Source organism: Nipponia nippon, unplaced genomic scaffold (genome assembly GCF_047370975.1).
Source record: "Nipponia nippon isolate SJK-2023a ecotype South Korea unplaced genomic scaffold, ASM4737097v1 scaffold_6, whole genome shotgun sequence".
Classification (NCBI taxonomy): Eukaryota; Metazoa; Chordata; class Aves; order Pelecaniformes; family Threskiornithidae; genus Nipponia; species Nipponia nippon.
In genome coordinates this window covers 49,821,780-49,831,477 of record NW_028262380.1, presented here as the reverse complement: position 1 = coordinate 49,831,477, position 9,698 = coordinate 49,821,780, and the positions used below count along the sequence as shown (strand labels likewise).

The 9,698-nt window shown below is 55.9% G+C and overlaps 2 protein-coding genes across 2 annotated transcripts; both read right to left on the bottom strand.

The window, feature by feature from the left end:
- Positions 1-1,078: 1,078 nt before the first annotated feature.
- MBOAT4 (membrane bound ghrelin O-acyltransferase MBOAT4) lies at positions 1,079-3,192 on the bottom strand. The gene is given in 3 exon segments (XM_009474720.2): positions 1,079-2,057; positions 2,344-2,559; positions 3,074-3,192. Coding segments are annotated over 3 exon segments (1,314 nt in total).
- Positions 3,193-7,882: 4,690 nt separating this feature from the next.
- On the bottom strand, positions 7,883-8,990 carry LOC104021348 (ribonuclease CL2). The gene is made up of 2 exons (XM_009474889.2): positions 8,853-8,990; positions 7,883-8,412 (listed from the first exon to the last, which is right to left on the bottom strand). Exon 2 carries the CDS (start codon positions 8,404-8,406, stop codon positions 7,975-7,977), a length of 432 nt encoding a protein of 143 aa, XP_009473164.1. The 5' UTR covers positions 8,407-8,412; positions 8,853-8,990; the 3' UTR covers positions 7,883-7,974.
- Positions 8,991-9,698: the final 708 nt, after the last annotated feature.

Below are 9,698 nucleotides of genomic sequence, written 5' to 3'. Positions count from 1 at the left end.
GTGTTGGTCCTGGTACCCTGCAGCAGCATGCCTAGCAGACCAGAGGCCAACAATAGTCTTGTAGCATTTTCAGCTGTATTATTTTGAGATTTGGTGGGTGGCTTCTTGCTCTCATATAAACAGAAACTCGGCTCCATGCTTTCCTGATACCTTCCTCTGTGGCAGCTCATGCTTCTTCTCCACCCTAAACAGTCCTAGGCGTTTGGGTGCTAGGCCAACGCATGAAATGGAGGAGTGCATTAGGGTTTCTGCTGTATATCTTTGCGGAGAAAGTGACACCTAAGCCTCGGATGAATGCCACAGCTGAGTCCGAGGACTTTGCTGGCTTATTCCCCCTTGCCCATGCTGGCCTCAGCACACCATGGGCAGTAGCCCTCCTTTTCCTAGCAGGCATTCTGGCCCCCGTGCTCAGGGTCCTTAGTAAGAATGGTAGAGGGAATGGATCATCTCTCTTCCCCATGTGGCAGGGGACACAGCTGAATCTGTGCCCTGGGGGACAAGCATGTCACCCACTTGGTGGGGGGGGGAGCAGGTATTGCAGGAGATGTCTAATTGGGAACACAGTTTGGGGTCCACATGCCACAGGGATAGTGCTGAGGAGCAATTGCTGGAGGACCACCACAGACCCATGGATCTCGGTAGTACTGCTGGGTGGGGAGAGGGGTGTTTTGTGTCTTGTGCTGCTCCCAGACAGACTGCCAGCCCCTTTCCCTGTGCCCAGGATCCCAGTGGTCTGTGCACAAAAGAAAGATGGCAAGGCAGCTCTTTGCCAGTGCCTGCTATCGCCATGGAGGACAGATTCCCAGGAGCTGGACACAGCTGCCGACTGGTGCATTTGTGGCACAGATGAGTTTGGCGGGGAGGTTGTGTGCTTCCTATGTGAGATGAGGCTGAGACCCAAAGCCCCAAGACAAACACTGGGCAAGCAGTGCTGCTAGCAGCCTTCTTGCCCAGCAGTCTGGTGACCTTGCCCCTCTGCTTCAGGGCATCCCTCAAAGCTGGGGGTATCCCAGGAGTAAAAGCCAACCTGATTCCCCAGAGATACTGTTATATGAGATTGTTTGGCCAATAGCACTTCTCACCCTGCACACTCAAGTGTGCAGGCCCGTGCCCCACCAGCTGCACAAGTTAGCCCAGGACAGGCTCAGTTCTGCTTCGGCTTCTTGGCGAAGAGCAGCAGCAGCAGTGCGAAGCCGTAGGCGAGGGGAAGGATGCTGTTGCATGAAGTCCAGAGCAGGCAGAGCGTGGAGAAGCTCTCGGTCTCCACAGCCACCAGGATGTAGGCGACGATGAGCTGCGTGAAGACCCAGGTTGTGCCACGGTAGAGGAGCTTCATACCCTGGGAGGTGGCCCGGGCACTGAGGAAGGCATTGATGCGGTAGTCAGCCTCCACCATGACAGCCCAGCACAGGAAACCAAAGACCTGCCCGGGCCGGAGGCCGTGCCACCAGGCGGAGAAGGCAAAGGTGGCTAGGAGCGGCTGGGCCGGGCAGCGCTGGAAGACAAGTCTCCTCAACCAGCGGGACGTGCTCTTGTTCCAGGTTCGGGTGAAGACGGCCAGGCGGTGGGTGGTCTCCAGCGTCCACAGGTCGCGGATGGAAAGGTCTCCCTGGCCTGCCTCCGGCCCGAAGCCCGCCACCTCCAGGAGGGCCTCATCCAGCACCCAGTGCAAATAGTAGGCCAGCCTGAGGAGCAGGGCCCGTGCCCAGACGTGGGGCAGGCAGCCCAGGCCGGCACAGCCCTGCCTGCCGGCCAGCCCTCCCGCCAGCCCTGCGCGCAGCCCCTGCAGGACCAGCGCGCAGAGGCACCGCTGGCCAGCAGCCCTCAGTGGCCAGGGGAGAGCCCCCAAGGACTCAGCCTGGGCCCGAAACCTGCTGAAGGAGCACAGGGGACCTCCCAGGAGGGCTGGGAAAAAGAGCAGGTAGCTGCAGAGGGGCAGCGCGCGCCGCAAAAGCCCCTGGCCCAGCTGGAGCGGCACGAGCCCTTCGTGGATGTCCAGGGCCAGAGACGTAGCCTTCTGGGTGAGCAGCATGACGGCAGAGAGGGCGATGGCTGGCCTGGAAGGAGAGGGCACCTGAGAGCTGCTGAGAGTCCCCCGAAGGGAGCGTTAGAGGCACGGGCGCAAGGCCGCACACGGGGGTGTGCTGTCCCACGTCCCCAGAGCGCTGCCATGCCCGCAGCATCGCCCACGCACGGGGATGCAGCCAGAGCCAGAGTGGAGACCGACGGCTGTGGAACAGGGAGCCAGTTTGGCCCGGGGGGCCTTCCACCCTCACAAAATGCCCCAGAGGGCCCCAGCCCACTGCGGGGAGGAGCAGGAAGGAGGCAGAGCCGGAGCGTTACCTGGCATCCTGTGGGTCCAGCTCCTGGCTGCTCAGACCCAGGTGGCAGAGTGTCTGCCAGGACATCTGGAGGGCGAAGACCCAGGTGTGGGCACGAGCTGGGCTGATGGAGAGGAGGACGAGCAGGGAGCCAATGGCTGGGATGAAGAGCAAAATGGCGTAGCTGCCCATGGCTGTGCCAGCAAGGAGACATCCTCCAGCGAGGAGGAATAAGTACCTAGAAGAGACCAGATGCCCTTTGGCTGCCTTTTGGGGAAAATGGGGCTTGAAACTCCCACCACAGTGTTGACAGCAGAGCTTAGTCTGGGTCCTGCAGCTTCCACAGTCCCCTTGTAGTCCGCCTCTTAGCCCCTCGTGGGGCTGAGGGAACACCAGGGCCATTGTGGCTGCAAGCAGGAATGTGGGGCAGACTGGGGCAGATATTGCTGGCCATGCCTGGCCCCCATCCTAATTGCACCAAAGATAATCCCCATTCCCTGCCCTGCTCCCCCTTGCCCATGTGCTCGTCCTGGTACACCCCTAAACCCATCTCTCACAAGACCGGAGCGTCCAGCCTGGCTGGTTTGTCCTTAACAACCTTGATCTGGCCCCACTGCAGAGAGAGGGGACTGGGAACAGCTCACATCCAAGCCATACAAATATCCCTACCCGAGTCAGCCAGGAGAGCCCCCAGAAAGCATCCACAGGCATGACTCGCCCTTGGCGCAGCAGCAGGGGTGATGACCACGTACCGGGCAGTCAGAGAGAGGCGCCCCGAAGCACAGAGGTGGTGGAAGAGAGCAGCGAAGGGGAAAGCCGCCAGCCGGTATGGGGCTGCAGGGAGAAGAACAAGGAGGTCTGCCCAGCGCATTGAGCACCTTGCTTCTTCAACTGCCTCTGACGCCTGGAGAAAGGACTGAGCTAAGGGCTGTTCTGGCTCCTCTTTATATGTGGCAGGAACTCAAAAAAACAGAGCAGAGCCAAGGAAACAGAGGTATCTGCAGGAAGAGGAGCATGGTTTTTTGCATTTGTCAGTGCTGACTCCTTCAAGCACCTCTACCTTGTGTGTAGGTGGAAAAAGTTGAGGTTGGTTATTTGCTCTGCCAGACGCCTGGGCCATTACCACGTACTTTGTAGACAGAGAGAGCAAGCTGCCGAGATAAGAGCCTCTTTGAGCTGCCACATGTGCCGTGCTGGGATGCACCTCAGAGCAAAATCCCCAGGTACTCCCAGAGGCTTGGTCCTTTCTCTTTGCTGCCTCTCAGCTCAGTCCTTCACAGAAAGCTGTGGCTTCTCCCTGGCTCACTTGTTATGGGGTAGCGGTGGGGACATCCCAGTATTTAAACCCCTGGTGACAGAAAGAAGAGCCACTTCTCAGTGACGAGGGAGGCTGAGCACCCCAGCCCCACCACTCAGCCCAAGCTACAGGGCCTTTTCATTTACCAGAGACAAAGGAATAGCTCTATTCTCTCCAAACAATTTTTCTTCAAGGCAATAAAGAAAAAAAAAAAGGACTCACAGAGATACTTGTGATGGTAGAAACTAGTCATTGCAGTTTAACTGTTTAAACTGCGCATTCATTCAAAAACGTGCCATATGAGAAAGCAAAAGGTCCTCTTTTGGGCCAGACTTGAAAGGTGATTTGAAGTCATCTCTAGGGTGATGTGAAGTCAGTTGCTATTGTTCTCACAATGCCACCAGCAGTATTTCATGCTAAACAGACAAAAAAAGCCCAAGAAAATCAGTCTACAGGACTTGACTCTTCTTTGTGAGATACGGCTAAGAAAAACCAGACAAATTCAAATGGAAAGCTCATGGATTTTTTTTTTTTTTAAACTCAGTTGATACCTGCATTATTTTAGGCATATGAACAGTGTGAATACAAAGAGGAATACCCTGGAATTTCCTTCTGGAAGAAAAAAAATGACATATTGGAGGGGTAGAAGAAGTAAGGTATTCCCCTTCCTTTGATGAATGCTTCAAAATATTTAGATTAGTCCATTTTTCAATAAAAAGAGCAAAATTGGTGCTTAAAGTTGCAGAAAGATCTGTGCTCATTAAAAAAAAAGACATTTTGATTTAAGAAATATATCATCTGACTTTTATGAATGCTTCTACTCTTCAGTGAGCTTTTCAAGCTGTCGTGACGTTGGAAAGCTTACCACATTGTTTGGATGAGTTATTTGGTTATCAGAAGGTGGGGGAACCAAAACCCCACGGAAAAAGTTATTAGAGCAAATGCTTCAGAGAAACTGGCTGTATTTTGCTGTATTTGTGCAGGGTATATTTTAAGAGCAAGCGATAGCACTGGAGAGAAGCTTTTTCCATGTCAATTTTGGCATGCATGGCATGCAGCAACAGCCTGGTTTCACAGGACTCATTCTGCCAAATCCATGGAGCCCAGATTGACTTTGCTGAGTAAATATTTTTGAAGGCCTTTGCCGTGCCTGCTTAAGCAATTTCCTGCTATGGTTCTGCAAAAATGCCATTGCTTTTCAAGAAGCAAAACTGAATTTCCACAGTAGCATTGGAAATGGTAACACCCTGCTCATGCCTCTCATTTTACGCTATCAGATGCCGGGCGGTGGAAGTGTGATCTTAGAGCAAGCGTGTGAGCCATAGTGAAACATGTGAGAGAGCATTATTTGCTTCGTTTGCATGTACTAAACAAGCAACTGCCTGCTTCCTGGCTAAGGAATTAATTGTTTGGTAATATAGCAGGTGAGAAGAGTAGGCTGACCATTGTCAGAGCAAACTCTGGGCATGAAATCTGGGCAGATATAACTCAGATACTAGCTTTGAGCTAGTATCTAGAAAGTCTACAGTTGCTTTCTTGGTGGAATATAGTGCTGTTTTGGGAACAGTTGTGGTTGCTTGTTGTAATGCAGCCTATACCGATCTGCTGCAGGACACACTGCAAAGTGAAAGACGTACATTGAAAGCAAAAAAAGTTATCTGAAAGAAAAAGTCAGATGGACGCAGTTTGTCTTTTCTCCAGAGAAGAGCACGTCAATGGGAAGGGAAGCCATTAAATAGGGTTCAGGAGGCCTGAACTGAGCTCCTGTCTCAGACTTTTTCTGTGACCTTAGGAAAGCCGCTTAACTCCCATCCACAAGCCAGAGATGATGATAGTTTCCGTCTCCCCGTGGTGTTATAAGGCAGAATCAACCAAAAACATTGGGACTTTACATTTGGCTGTGATAGGCAGGACATAAACGTACCTAAATGAGAAAGGAATTAAGAAATAAATGCAATGATTTGCTAAAACACAAAAATGCAAAAAATCCTTCCTTTATTTTCAGGCACCAGTCCCACGCTGGCTTTTTTCTACGCGTTGCCATTACAGATTTGCTGACCGCTGCCTGTAAATGGCCCACTGCTGCTGGTGGCAAAGGCCTTTCTGTCTCCCTGGATAAAGGGCCACATCCCAGTAGTTCAAGGATAGCACGGAAGTCTCTTATCGCAGCCGCGATCCCACCCATGAGTTTTGTTCCCTTTAGCCTTCACGAAGAGCAGACACTAGCATATGCTGAAGAAGCAGAGGTGCTTCTTGGGGGAAAACACAGCAGAGGGGTGAACCAAGAGCTCAATAATGGGATGGGATGTGCCGGAGGGGTGCAGGCAAAGGCGAGATGCCAGGAACAACCCAGACTTTCCAGCACGCTCAGGTAGCCCCAGCATGCAGGGCATCCCAGAACTGGCATTGCTGCTCTGGGACTGCTGCTCAGAGCTGTCTCCCCGAGACAGGTGCCACCTCTCCCATGCTCTTCAGAGCCTGCAGTGCAAGGCTCCTAGGGTAAATCACAGTGGTGGTATTTTTCTCTCTCAATGTCAGGATGACCTGAGCTGCCAGAGAACAGATGGAGAGGCTGGTGTCCTCCTCCAAGCCTTGAAGAACCAAGGTAGAAAGAAACAGAGCAGAGATCAAATCCCTGTACTTGCAGAGACCCCAGGCATTCCCTCTTGAGAGGGTCAGCCCACCCGGCTCCTCCCACCGCCAGGAGGGAGCAGGGAATGCCTGGAACGGCCAGGAATGCCCCAAATGCCCTTGAAATACCCCAGTTCCTCTCCAGCGTACAGGGAGCAGAGCTCTCCTCACTGGGGTAGGGCTGAGAGTCGGAGTTCGCCAGTGCATGGAGGACCCTCCAAGTGCCTTTCTGCTGAATTCCAGAAAAGGAGCACCTGAGTTACTCAAGGCACATGAGGAAGAGACATCTTGGACAGGGAGCAATTGAAAAGGATTAGGAAGACCATTTACTGCACTTCTTTTCCTCCTCAGCCACAATTTCTGAGTGCATTTGGGCTGCCTTTTTGCAGCAGCACAGCACCTGGATGTCAACACTTCCATCCGAGTCCTCAGGGCTCCCTCGGCAACAGGACCAGAGCAAAGAGGACCCCCAGCCTGCCGGGCTGCATCAGGCAGAGCACTGCCAGCAGGTGGAGGGAGGTGATCCTGCTCCTCTCCTCGGCACTGCTGAGACACACCTGGAATGCTGGATCCAGCGCTGGACTCCCCAGTACAGGAGAGACATGAAAATACTGGAGGGAGTCCAGCAAAGGGATGATGATGATGAAGGGACCGGAGCATCTCTGATAAGCAGAAAGGCTGAGGGAGCTGGGACTGCGCATCCTGGAGAAGAGAAGGCTCAGGCAGGGGGAGCTTATCAGTGTACTGCTGAGTACTGATGGGGAGGAATGAAGATGAGGGAGCCACACTCTTCTTACTGGTGCCCAGTGGCAGGACAAGAGGTGATGAAATCGCATCCAAACCCAAGAAAACACTCGTTTGTGTATGCACGTGCACGTAGTGTGTTGTGCGTATGTGCTTGTGTATTGTGTCTGTGGGGTGGGTGTGTTTGTGCTGCGTATGAGTGTTGTGTGTAGGAGCACGTGTGTGTATGTTTTGTGTCGTGACTGTGGTGTGTGGTTGTGTGTTGTGTGCCCAGTGCATGTTTTGTGTGCGTTGTGTCTTGTGTTTTTGCGTGTGTTCAGTGTGCATGGGGAGGTGGTTCAGGGCCGCGTGTGGCCCCAGCCGGTGCTCGGCTCCAGCGGGGTGCCGTGGGGGCCCGAGAGCAGCCTCAGCCCTAGAGAGGCCCCAGATGGGGTCAGAGGCATGTGGGAGAAGGGACTGCGGGGCACATGAGGGTTTATAGGGCAGGCATGGGGGAAGTCGGGGGTACCCAGGGGGTTAGGAGGCACATGGGAGGCTGGGAGACCCTGTGGGAGCTATGGGGCATCCAGGAAAGCAATGTGATACCCAAAGGGTCAGGATACTGGGGAAGAGAGTTGGGTGTACATCCAGGGGATGAGGGGGGCCCTGGGGGGGCTATGGGGCACGCAGGGGAGTTGTGGAGCACCCAGGAAAGGGGACTCTATGGGGCACAGGGGAGGTCAGAGGGACCCTAGGGACACCCAGGAGGTTGGGGAAACCCAGGGGTTTATGGGGCATGTGGGGGGCCAGGTCCACCTTGGACAGGGTTGGAGGCACCCAAGGGGGCTCAGGGGCACCCAGAGAAGGGTAGGATCGCAGGGTCCCCCAGAAGCTGATGCTGGAGCCCAGACCTGTGGCACCTCCTTTATTGCAGGCCCTAACGGAGCGCCCCGTGGGAGGAAGAATCCACCTCCCCACCTACAGCCCCCCCAAAATCAAGCCTCACTGGGGGGGGGCGTGGGTGCCAGCGAGGTGCACGGGCAGCCCGCCAAGGCAGGAGACACGCACATGGTGCTGGAGCTGCCGGGCCCGGTAGGCACAAGGGGGCCGGGTGTCCCCCCCCCGCAGGCGGCAGGCTGTGAGGCTCATGGAGGTCGGGGTGCTGTGGAACCCCGCTGCATCGGGCGTCTGGGTGCAGGCAGCCACCAGCTCCTCGGCCGGTGCGTGCACAAAGGTGTTGGAGGGCTTGCAGGGCCGCCCTGGGGCCGTCACCCGCCGGCGCGCCAGCATGGTCTCGCAGTAGCGGTGCGCGGCGAGTGCGGACGTCCGGGGGTGGTCCACATGCTGCCGCAGGAACTTCTCATAGCGGCTCTCGCCCACTGCCTCCGACAGTGCTGCCAGCACCAGGGCCATGCACAGGACCCAGCCTGCCATGGGCACCTGCAGAAAGTGGGGTCAGGGCCATCTGGACTTCCGGGCCCCCGACTGAAAAAACCCACCCTGGTCCCTCGATTTCTCTACAAATTCCCCCTCCCAGACACATGGGTCCCTTACAAATCCCCTCTAAATGCATGGGGACCCCCTCCCTGGACACCCGAGCCATCTGTGGATCCTGCCTGGATGCCTGGGTTCCCAACAGAACACCCCATGAATACCGGGGTCCCCTACAGTTCTGCACTCCCCAGAAGCCCGGGTCTCCTATGGAAAAGCCCGGGTCTCCTATGGAACACCCCCTCCCCCGGACCCCTGGGTCCCCTATAGACCCACCCCTGCCCCGACACCCGGATCCCCTACGTATCCTCCCTTCCCCACTGGATGCTGGGTCCCTCACAGTCCCGTCCCACAGACCCTCTGGTCCCCTACGCATCCCTCACCCGCACCTGTGTGTGTGTGCCTCAGTTTCCCTTATGGCCTCGGGGTCTCTGGGATCCCTCCCACTCCTCCGTGCCTTTTTTATACTGACCCCAGCTGGGCCCAATGGGCAAGGATCCAGGAGGAGGGGCAGGGCAAAGAGCAAGGTCCAGCAGATGTGTGGGGGGAGCCAGGCGTCCAGGAGGCCCCACTCCCCCTCGCAGCCTCCCCAAGGTCATTAGGTAGTCATTAACATGACTGGCTGCGCACGTCCCCTCAGGTGCCCCATGCCCATGTTGCCTTGGACCATGCATTCTGGCCTCATCCACGCGTCCCACGGCGGGCAGGACACCTGGGTCCCCTTGGGTGGCACGGCAAGATACCTAGTTCCCTGGCTGGGGGGGCAGGCTGTCAGCATCACCTCCAGGGCAGCTGACAGCTGCTCCTGCCCCTCCTGGACGATGTGGTATGTCCACGGCTACCCTGCATTGCCTCAGGAGCTACGTGTCCCTTTCCCTTGTGCCCCCTTGCAGGCAAGCTGGTACTCTGGGAAGCGCCAGGATGCATTTTGCTCCACTGTTCCTCACACGCTCCCGGGCTGCAGGGACAAGCAAAGAGCCAGGAGCCAGCCTGAGCCTGTCAAAACCCTACCATATTCCCTCGACCATCAGGGAGAACCTGATGGAGCCCCAAGGAGAGCGTGTCCCCTCCAGAGGGAGAGGCGTGCTGTCACCACCCGGTGCAAGCGGTCTCCATCCTCCTCTTCAAAGACAGGACAGAGACTGTGATGGGACGTGGCAAACGGAGGATGAGGAGGAAAGTGGACAGGAGCCCTCAGCTGCCTCTCTTCTGCATGAGGAACCACGTCTGACCCC